This window comes from Bactrocera tryoni, chromosome 2 (genome assembly GCF_016617805.1).
Source record: "Bactrocera tryoni isolate S06 chromosome 2, CSIRO_BtryS06_freeze2, whole genome shotgun sequence".
NCBI lineage: Eukaryota > Metazoa > Arthropoda > Insecta > Diptera > Tephritidae > Bactrocera > Bactrocera tryoni.
This window is the reverse complement of record NC_052500.1, coordinates 40,472,104-40,484,201: the sequence shown is the minus strand read 5'-3', so window position 1 is coordinate 40,484,201 and position 12,098 is coordinate 40,472,104. Positions and strand designations below refer to the sequence as shown.

The window sequence follows — 12,098 nt, the reverse complement described above, 5'->3', positions numbered from 1 at the left end:
TTGTTCCACTAATCCATAGTGCCTTTCACTATGGCTCGAAGGACCATATTTAAATTTGTAACAAATATATACATAATCATAAAATTATTAAATTGGTAATTCGGAATAAAAAGACCGCTGCACTAAAGTGTATGTGGCACAAATAATTTATTAAAGAAGTATTTGACCTTTTACAAAATATTCCTTTTCTTAAAGTTAAATATTTCGATTATTGAAGTAACAAATGTTGTCGATGTAGATAGATCGCTGTCGATGTTCAAAAACTGTAGCGGGACGTGTGTTCTCAGTACGTGCGTAAAAAGCGAATGTATATCAGCGATGAGTGCGTGGCGAATTGTGGAAACGAATTATGTCAGCCTCCCCGTTGTCCACTCCTTTTGTTGGTTGGGTTGGTGTAGAGGTGTGGTGAGTTAAATTGGTGTTCTGTTGCAGTAGCATCCTGTGGTGAATTGCGCTGTTTTATTAGGATGCGCTAGTTTTACCGGGTAGAGAGGGTGGATGCTTAACTCATTTAAACACAAAGTAAACAGGACTTTACAAAAAAAAACAGAACAAATAGTTTTTCCGCAAAATAAATTTATTTTATTCAAAATAGTTTCCTTCTGCTTCAATACAGCTTTTTTCACGGTCACTTTTGAATGGCCTCTACGTTTGCATGTTAAAATGTGATCTTTGGTCAAATAATCGGTCACAATAATGTCCTGCGAATGTTGGATTCTGAGCAATTTTTGGTCGTCAGTCAATTTGTGCGGAACAAACCGTGCACACAACTTTCGTAAGCTTAAATGTTCGGTCAAAATTGCGATAAATCGATGTTTTAGAGATCCTCTCTTCCATTTCCATGAATTTCAATGATGATTTTGGCTGATTTTTTATGAATTCACGCACAGTTTCGATGGATGCTACGGGATAGACAATCATCGAGATAAACTTGTTTCATCAATTGAAACGTTTCGGTAAAAGTTTTACCAATTTTAAAACAAAATTTAATGTTAGCTCTTTGTTCGAAGCTCATTTTCGCACCGATAACACAAACATACTGACACTTAAAACGCAATAACTTCACTTCCAATAGATGAAATGTCATGAAAAGTCACTGGACGATCGATAAAGATGGCAGATTCTAACGTACCGGTCGACATATAGATAGCGCCACCAGGGAGCGCTAGATTCAAAAAGTACTGTTTACTTTGGAATGCACCTTGTTTATCATCCTCTATACACTAATATACTCCCGTTCTATTTCAAATACATACATGTATACATATAAATGTATATACATACATATGCATGTATGTACGATATAATAAATATGTATATACATAGACCATATGCTGACAGATGTTTTCACGCATCGAAAATTTGCTCATACAAATACAGATGTTTTGTCACACATGATTCAAATCAATCCAACAGAGAATTTGATGTACTCGTAGCTTACCCGCAGTTACACATTCGTTCGATTCAAGCAATCGTCGACAAACGGCAACGCTATGAACTCACATGATGTGATTTGAGCCGAAGTTAGCCATACCGTTTACTCGATCGTGATTGCCGAAGAACAGATTGTTCATATTGCCTCAAATCAGTTGACGCTGGTCGGTACGCGAATTGATCAAACATGTTGTCTATAATGAACTGAATTGATTTCAATGTGTTTTTAGCACGACTGTTTGTTCCGATTTAATCCTACTCGTTACAGCTCTCTGGTATGTACCAGTTTCAAACGGCAGGGTGGGATTATATCGTACATATGTTTAATATCGCGAATTCCGATCATCTGATTGACGTTTTGCACATCAACTCAATATATTACATTTAGCCTCTTCTGTTAAGTTTATATTACATATCTCATTTGAGGATTTACATGAATTCCTTTGCAAGATTTTTATATTTTTGCAACATATTGCTACAGAGTGTAACAGTTTCGTTCACCTAACGGTTGTACGTATCACCAAAAACTAATTGAGATAGCTACAGGGTTATATTTATACATGTATATATATATATATATATATAATATAATAGATATATATAAGTCATGAATAAAATTGTTTTCAAATCGGTTTGATGAAGTTTCTTCAAGCATCAACTTTTTTATTGAAATATATTTGTTTAATTGTTAATTTAATTTATAGTACATCATATTTTTATTAATTGTTTTACTTCTATAAAATAATTAAAATTTTTTTTAAGATTCTTGGCTACATAATCGTCGTCATAACTTTCGCTATTAAACCTATTATACGCTGCATATGCAAGAAAATTGACGGAATATGTAAATTAATTATTTGTGACATGTTCTATTTTTTAATATTTTTTGGAGCTGTAAATGCATGGCGAGGAATATGGAACCTGTTGGATATTTACGTATATCCAGGTAAGTATAACGTAAGTAAGTTAATAACGCTCAATAACAAAAATTAATTAATATATGATGAAAAACAAATGCACCCGTATACTCGAAGAAACCAACTAAGTTTAGTAAATTATATTATACCATATTAAACCATTAAATACTATGAATTTATTCTTTACGAACAAAACGATGAAAACATATCTGATATCAAAAGATCCGTGCTTAAAATTTTAACTTGAATGTCAATCTTATATTCGAGTTTATAACAAAATAGTAATTTACTAACTTATTAACTAAGAAGTAAAAAGTTAAGTTCGGGTATAATGGAATATTTCATAATCTTGCAAGGATTAAATCCAGGGATGTACTTTCAGGTACAAAAGGCTTGTTACTTATATGGGTCTAGGGCGAGTTTTCACCCGATTTTATTCATTATAAGCACAAAGATGAACCGTTATAAGAAAAATACGCTCTCTCAATTTTATTGAGTTAACTCACATATAGGCCGACATATGCGGTATAAAGTCACCCGGAAATTCGAAAATCTTCATAAGAGGTATATGGGGGTTAAGAGAAGTATTGACCGGATTCAACCCATTAGTAGCACACAGCCTTACTACCATCTGGATTGTCTCTGAATTTCAATTTTATATCTCACTCATTGACCGATGTTTGCGGTAAAAAGTAAACTAAAAGCACTGGGTCCACATATCAGTACCTAGGAGATTGAACAGTTTTGATTCGATCTAGGGAATTTTTGGTTATAAGGTGGCACACCTGATATCTGCTATTACTGCAAAGTTTTATCTTGATGTATCAATTAATCTTTGACTTGTTTACCAGAAAGATGAAGTTCGAAATGAAATTTAAAATTGTGTTTTATCGGAGGTAGAATTCGCTGCAGTCCGATTTCGCCCATATTCACACCGTAGATAAAATTGTCAGAGGAATATAATTTGGTTGAAATCGGTTGGGCGGGTCTCGAAATATTTGATTTCAATTAAATGTTGGCGGTGCCAAGTCCATAATACAATTTGGACCCAGCCCCTTTTAAAGCTCTCTTTTACTAAATCGGGGGAAAAATTTAATGTTTCTGGCGTGTTGAGTTATTGATTTATCGCGCACTAGTAGTTTGTAACAGTACCGTTATAATGCTAGTGAGCGGAGTTATCATCCGATATCATTCTTTTTCACATTGTCGGTAGGAGTTATTACAATATTTCCGCCAGGAGAATTTGGTTATTGCAGCTTAAATGGTTTCAGAGATGGTTGGTAGGTAGGTAAGTAGGTAGGAGTGCAGCCCTGTTGTCTTTCGGGCTCAATTAGCACTGGCTCTGCTATTTTGATGCACTATTCGTAGACCTTTTATATCTGCTCTCACGTTTCACTTTCTATTTTAAACCATTTTGAGGTTTCGGTGAAGCTACTTATGTCCGATATGCTTATAGTAGAAATCCATTCAAGGTTTGGTGCTTGGTGGATTCCAAGTGTTTTGTGGGAATTATGAGGTGTCCCTCTTAGTTCGTAAGAGTAGAGTTCGTATCCTTTGGGATGCACAATTTACTATTACTTAAGCCCCTTCGCCACGACAAGGCGACCAACTTCAAAGGAGAAACATAAAATTTATTAGAAGCCGAGACCAAGCCCACTTTTTCAATATTTTTGGAACATATGTAGGTGCCTCCTGCCACTGCGATACCCTATGTTAAATTACAATTCTAAATTCTAATTTACTGCTTCGTTATAATACTTTATACTTTTTTGGTTAATGGCGTTTTGTGAACTATGAACTTACTTTTTTGCCAGGGAATTGGCCCACCTAGATGCGTCAAGATATCCCAAGTTTTGCAAAAGTTACAGCTTGCACGAACGGATGGTCAGACAGACAGACAGTCACCCGGACTTCAACTCCTGTCAACATCCTGATCATGTATATACATATATAACTCTATATCTATCTCGATTAATTTTAGGTGATGCACAAAACCGTTGAGTGAACAAAACAATGATTCTCTGTAACAACATGTTGCAAAAGTATAAAAACACCAAATAACTGCATTTTACATATAATAGGAATAATTAATGGTTTAGAAGCCCGAATTTCGAGCGTTTTTCTTCAATTTAGTTTTAACATGCTACAATGTATGTAATAATTTTCGTTTTTCTAACAAGTTTTATACCGAATATATCGGTCAGTGAGTATTATTTATATTTAAAATTGCGTCAGAATATGTTCTCGAGTAAACCCAAGCGAAGTCAAAATTAATACAATTCAGGTTGTTCAAAATGTATGATATTTTAATAAAAATAAATTGACAAGTTTGCTTGAAAACTATTTGGCTTAGCGCTGAAAGAGAATTAAATCGGTACCATGGTCTACATCTCATATATAATCTAGTGAATTCAGATCCTCTGGATGACGTTTTTCACGTCACAGTACTAAAATGGTCGAAAACTACAACCACGCCTACTTCCCATAAAATAAAATTTTAAATTCCATCTGATTCTTTCACTTTCCTGTGTTCTAATCAAAAAGTTTCCTGACAATGGTATGTCTGTGCGTCAAAAAGGAATTGAATCAGGTCAATACTTTTCTTTTTCACATTGTCGGTAGGAGTTATTACAATATTTCCGCCAGGAGAATTTGGTTATTGCAGCTTAAATGGTTTCAGAGATGGTTGGTAGGTAGGTAAGTAGGTAGAAGTGCAGCCCTGTTGTCTTTCGGGCTCAATTAGCACTGGCTCTGCTATTTTGATGCACTATTCGTAGACCTTTTATATCTGCTCTCACGTTTCACTTTCTATTTTAAACCATTTTGAGGTTTCGATGAAGCTACTTATGTCCGATATGCTTATAGTAGAAATCCATTCAAGGTTTGGTGCTTGATGGATTCCAAGTGTTTTGTGTCGGAACTGTGCTAAGGCTGGGCATTCACAGAGAAAGTGGATTGTTCCCTGCTATTCCGTAGCCTCGACAGATGTGGTTGTAGGGCATACCCATTTTGGACGCATGTTCCCCAAATGGCCAGTGCCCTGTTGTGGTAGCTATTACTCTGTAGATTCATTTCCTTGACCTGTTTAATAAGTCGTTTGTTCTTTTCTGTCATATGTTGGTCATAATTGTTTAGTTATTATGCATTTTGTAATGTTTTTCCATCTGTTATTTGCAACTTGTTGAAATTGTCTATTGATCTCTCTTTTGGTCGCTCTTAGCGGGCTTAGTATTAGCTCCGCCTCGGATTCGTTAAGGAAAGTTCCTGCCTTTGCCAACTCGTTTGCTTTTTCTTTGCCGAAAATGTTCCTGTGGCCGGGAACCCAGATCAAAGCCAGGTGGACCTTGTGTTTTATTGAGCTTAGTGCTTTTTTGCAATTGTGGACTATACTGGGATTTGTCATGGGCGAAGACAAGGTCAGGAGCGCCGCCTGGCTATCTGTAAATATTGCTGCTTTAGATAGAGAGAGAAATGTCTAGATCAACAGAAAATACCCCCGTGCCTACTACTACTCCTCCATTTTGGACCCGTTGGTATAGACTGAGATGGTATCTTCCTCCCCTATTGAGCTTATTCTCCATTCTCGTCTAGAGGGTGTACTCACCTGGAAGTTTCTATTGAAATCAGCATTGGGAGAATGTAGTCTGCTTTATTAACGTTGGGCTTGTTTAGGATTCCACTATATCCATAGTTCTGCTGATTCCAACCACCCATTTTTTTATTCCTATAGCTGACCATGTTGCTGTTTTGTGAATAAAGATGTATATGGGTAGTTGATGCAGGACCGCATTGTGCGCATCAGTCGGACATGACCTGATTGCACCAGTAACACCCGCACATGCTGCTCTTTGTATTCCATTTAATTTTATAATGTTGTATTGTTTGTTTAGAACTGGCCACCATACCAGAGCTCCATATGTAAGGTCTTATGACAGCCGTATATATCCACATTATTATACTAGGTTTGAGGCTCCAACTCTTGCTGACGATTCTCGTGCAAGTATAGTAGGCCATATATGCTTTATTTATTCTTTTTTATATATTTATTTTCCAGGAGAGTTTGGTGTCAATTACCACCCTCAAGTATTTAGCTGTGTGGGATAGAGAGTGTTGTACCGTTTAGTACCGGAAGTTGAAACTGACTAATTTTTGTTCTGCTTGGGAATAGCATCAATTCTGTTTTGTTAAGGTTAACACCTAGTCCATTGTTCTTAGCCCATAGGCTTAACATTCGTAGTGCTCTTTCCATAAACTCGCTGACTGTTGAAGGAAACATGCCTGATACCAACAACACCATATCGTCTGCATATGCTACTGCTTTCACTCCTCCACCGTTTAATTGGAGTAGTATTTCGGTCAGTGCTACAACCCATAGAAGCGTGGAGAGGACCACTCCTTGAGGCGTCCCTCTGCTCATATAACTTGTTTGTGTTGCAGCGCCGTTTGATGCTATAATCTTTCTACTCTCAAGGATCCATCTGCACACAGTGTCATCTATGTATGCCACCATGTGCCAGAGAATTAATGATAGCACTTACTTCTATATTATTAAAGGCGCCCTTTCTGCCTTTTAATAAGTACCTCCAGAGATTCTTTTGCAGAGGAGATCCAATCATTTCGTTCTGCCTTAATGTAGGCAGTATTAGTATGTTCTTTGGGTAGCATTTTACTCAGCCTTGCGGTTTATCTGCAACTTTCTATCGATGTGCAGAAAGATCGCCGTGACTCATTTTTAACTTTCCTGACTGCTTTTTTGTATCTTTTCATAATATCTTTGTTATGGTTACCAGATTTTGGTTCTAAAACTCTCATTGAAAGCTTTCCTTAGTTATGTTCTCAAATTCTTGAGCTCGCTGTTCCACCAAGGGAGAGACTTTCCCGTTTTCCTTTCCATTTTTATTGAAAGTTGTAGTTAAGATTTTTTCTAACTTCTCTGCTTCTAAATCTAGTTCCTGAGGATTACTGATACTCTTATTACCTCCTTTTTTAAGGCATTTTGTTGCTATACTGGTAAATTTTTCCCATGCTGTTCTTCTAGGGTTCCGATATTTGAGAGAAGTACTCTATTTCTCGCGAATTCTGAAGAGTATTGAGGAGTGATCCGACATGGAAGGCTCATCGGATGCCCTCCAGTTATCCAATACGAGACTGTCTGTGTCTGTTGATAGCGTGAGGTCCAGCACTTCCTCCCACCCCGAAAACCTAACAGAGCTTGGGAAAATAAAGGTTAGCTTATCGCTCTTGTTACATATACTTAAATTGCTATTCAAAATATATTGTAAGAGTGACTCAACCCTGGTTTATACTATACTGGAGCTACCCCATACGGTGTGCCTTGTGTTTGCATCACATCCTATTAGGACATCTTCCTTCCTATTGTCCTCTACTAGTCTCATAAGTGGTACTGGAGGTATGTCCTCGTCATGGGCCATGTAGACCGAAACCAAGAAGAAATGGTTTTCGTTTTGCTCCACCTTTACCACTGTGGTATCTGCTGAGCTGTAATTAGGACAAAGAAATACATTTATACTTCTATTGATAAGAATGCATGCCTTAGGTTTACTTTTGTTTCGTGTGTAAAAAATGTTACAGCTACTCCTGTTTATCTCTCGTTTATGAGGAATGTCAGATTCGCTGTAGTACACTTCGAGTGCTGCAGGTTAATCTGTACGCATCTTAGGTTATTGGGCATCTTGGGTTTCTTCGATGTCCACATTCCTTAGCAGCTGGCTGGCGTCGTCGACCTCTTCCGTGTCGTCTTCGTCAGCCGCTTTGTTGTCTTGGTTATCTGACGTAGGCTATATCTGGTTACATCACAGAAATGCCTTATCGTTGTTGAGCTGCTATGTTTCCTTTCACTCCGCCGAGGTTTTTTGGGCAGAGTTCCTTGCAGTTCTGTAATAGAGCGATTCCTTTTTTGGGAATTGCTCGGGTTTTTTCTCTCTTACTGAGGGTCGGATTGCTTTCGTATTCCTCTACTATATTTTTGAGGCGCTGTGTTTCTGCCTCATCAACTGGGATACCGGCTGCCTGATATTTGGCTATCTTTCCCAGTATGAAGGCTGCCCTCTGGCACCGGTTTTTCCTCAGCTGATTCTGGGATTTTTTACGTTTTTTCCTGTTTTCTCCTTTAGCCACCAGTGCACTTTGGTTGGTGCTCATGGCAGTATTGGAGGTGGACCCTTCCTCTCTTAGATTGGCGGTTTCCGCTGATGTATCTACCAATATACTTTGGCTGGTATTTCCGGCAGTACTCTCCTCCCAGGAGGCGAGTAATTCGTCCTCGTCGGATCCGTTGTAGGATTCCTATATGTCATATCAGTTCCTTTAATCGTCGCTATTGTCGTCAAATTGGTTGTTGTTGTTAAGTTAGTTTTGTTCATGTTTGGTCTCACGAGTAAGTCGGAAAGGATTGGTCACTCGTCCGCAGAGGCGGTATGAGTAGAGAAGGGATTTAATACCTCCGACCTTTCCCGAGCATGGAGGGGTCCGACACGGGTACCTCAACACCTTGGATTAGGGTGGTGTTGGAGCGGGTATCCTCATACTTCCACGTTAAGAGATGGGCTTAAAACCTAGGGTTTATTCATCCATATCACCTTTGTGGGAATTATGAGGTGTCCCTCTTAGTTCGTAAGAGTAGAGTTCGTATCCTTTGGGATGCACAATTTACTATTACTTAAGCCCCTTCGCCACGACAAGGCGACCAACTTCAAAGGAGAAACATAAAATTTATTAGAAGCCGAGACCAAGCCCTCTTTTTCAATATTTTTGGAACATATGTAGGTGCCTCCTGCCACTGCGATACCCTATGTTAAATTACAATTCTAAATTCTAATTTACTGCTTCGTTATAATACTTTATACTTTTTTGGTTAATGGCGTTTTGTGAACTATGAACTTACTTTTTTGCCAGGGAATTGGCCCACCTAGATGCGTCAAGATATCCCAAGTTTTGCAAAAGTTACAGCTTGCACGAACGGATGGTCAGACAGACAGACAGTCACCCGGACTTCAACTCCTGTCAACATCCTGATCATGTATATACATATATAACTCTATATCTATCTCGATTAATTTTAGGTGATGCACAAAACCGTTGAGTGAACAAAACAATGATTCTCTGTAACAACATGTTGCAAAAGTATAAAAACACCAAATAACTGCATTTTACATATAATAGGAATAATTAATGGTTTAGAAGCCCGAATTTCGAGCGTTTTTCTTCAATTTAGTTTTAACATGCTACAATGTATGTAATAATTTTCGTTTTTCTAACAAGTTTTATACCGAATATATCGGTCAGTGAGTATTATTTATATTTAAAATTGCGTCAGAATATGTTCTCGAGTAAACCCAAGCGAAGTCAAAATTAATACAATTCAGGTTGTTCAAAATGTATGATATTTTAATAAAAATAAATTGACAAGTTTGCTTGAAAACTATTTGGCTTAGCGCTGAAAGAGAATTAAATCGGTACCATGGTCTACATCTCATATATAATCTAGTGAATTCAGATCCTCTGGATGACGTTTTTCACGTCACAGTACTAAAATGGTCGAAAACTACAACCACGCCTACTTCCCATAAAATAAAATTTTAAATTCCATCTGATTCTTTCACTTTCCTGTGTTCTAATCAAAAAGTTTCCTGACAATGGTATGTCTGTGCGTCAAAAAGGAATTGAATCAGGTCAATACTTCGCTTAGTTCCCATATACTCAATATAAAGATATTCGTACCTCCCGGTGACTTTATAGCTCATAAATCGGCCAACACGTGAATTTTCTCAATGAAATTTAAGAGCTTGTTTTACTGATAACAGTGTATCTTCGTGCCTGAATGGATCAAAATAGGCGAAAACTTGACCCAGCACCCGTATATGTTAAGTTAAGTTACTCTGGTAGGCCAATGAGCCATGCATAGACCAGTTTTAGTCCTTTGCATTACAATATGGAGTTGAGTTACTAGGTCCATGAGTAGTATTCATACTTTAGGTTGCCTGCGCTTGACGCGAAATTCATCAGACTCTGTGACCTCACTATTGATATCTCTTCCAGGGTATCATACAGTGGGACAAATGCTTACAGCGTAATTTTATCAATGCGGTACAAGTGCACAAGAGATGATCAGTTGTTTCCCTGGTGTCATGCTCTTGGCATTTTCTGCAGTTATTTCCATCTGTCACCTTCATTCTGCAGGCGTGTATCGTCACCAGACAGTGACCAGTTAGTATTCCGATCATGTTCTTACAGTAATTTCTGTAGAGTGTCAGTAGAAATTTTGAATACTTTTCTACCGATTTACACATAATTTTTGGCGTTTTGCACGCAGATAGCTCGTTCCGTCGTTTTTAATATGTCCAGATCGTCGTATAGACAACGCATTGGTTTCCCAATGTTTACTCTTTTTTCGGGGTGATAACGGTGCACAAGTCTTGGCAATTTTGTCTACCATTTTACTGCTCACTTTGCTACCTGGCACCCAGTAGAAGATAAGTTGCTTACTTCTGGCAAAACTATCCACTGATGCCCTGCTTCCCAAGACACTTTTGGCCGATATGCAATACCAGGTGTCTACGTAGATGTTGACTCTGGAATTACTTGCAGGTGCATTAGACGCCAGCTCCGCGGCTTTCGCAATAGCAAAGATCTCAGCATGAAAAATACTGCTGTGGTCCAGTAACATAAAAGACTGCCTTATGGGTAATCCTGGACAGCATATTCAGCAGCGAGCCTCTCAACCCTTTCTATTGGCTTCTGATAGGTGGATTTACGTACGCTTATCCACCATACTACTGCACGTTAGATCAGAATTAATCTTACAATAGCTGTGCCGAGCATCTGCCTACTTGCATATAAAGCATTTCTAGCCTTTCTCACTTTTTCTTCTATATTGTGCTTGCACAGCAGTTTGCTGTCCAAGACTATGCCAAGGTACTTGGTGCAGTCCATGAGAGAGGGTTGCGTCCCATTTATTGAAGGAAACCCCCATAGGGGAATTTCATACCTTGTGAATACAAGCAGATCCGTTTTCTCTGGGATCAACCCCAGACCCACTTGCAATGCCCAATTCTGGATTGTATTGAGAGCGGTGGTCATAATACAGCTAATTTTCTGTATTCATTAAGATAGCAATGTTGTCCGCATATGCGGCTTTGGTTAGCAGTTGAAGTGATAAGTTAGTTAGCAGTTTATTCACCACTACCAGTAGAAATCGCACTCTTTGCACTGGTATTGAATACTGAAAGGACGTTTGAAAATAACAAATACGCTCGTGGAGCAACCCTTGACAAAGAAGAGTTTCGGGAAAGTATACCGCGCTACTGCCTCCATAGCTAAGATTTTCGATAATACTTTCCTGAGTGTATCGCCGTCGATCTAATGGAGATGTAGATGTACCTATGGTCAGAGAACGCCGGTGTGCTTAGCACCCTCCAGTTTTCTACCAATGCATGTATCTGTACTTGTGTAAAGTGTTATGTCTATAACGTTTCTGGAAGGGGGTCCTATATATATCCTAGATAAGCTACCACTAGACAGCTTTGTAAACTGAGTGAAGTAGGAGCTCACTACACATCGCAGAGGCGATTTTCCTCAGCTCTCGGGTTTGGACCGACAGAATGCCGAATAGGTACTTTCTCCACCTCCTGAAGGACAAATGAAGTCGCCATAACCCTTCTATGCGAGATTTCTTTCCACTTCCCTTTATTCCTCAATGAATTTGTCGCAGAGTGACACTTCTTGTGG

The 12,098-nt window shown here is 38.4% G+C and overlaps 1 protein-coding gene across 1 annotated transcript in view; it reads left to right on the top strand.

Moving 5' to 3' along the window:
* The window catches only part of LOC120768074, a 129,755-nt gene that overhangs the window by 106,797 nt on the left and 10,860 nt on the right, over positions 1 to 12,098 (top strand). The window contains exon 5 of the mRNA XM_040094603.1: positions 2,197 to 2,380. Within this exon, the coding sequence (XP_039950537.1) occupies positions 2,197 to 2,380 (184 nt within the window). The remainder of the gene's footprint in view (positions 1 to 2,196; positions 2,381 to 12,098) is intronic.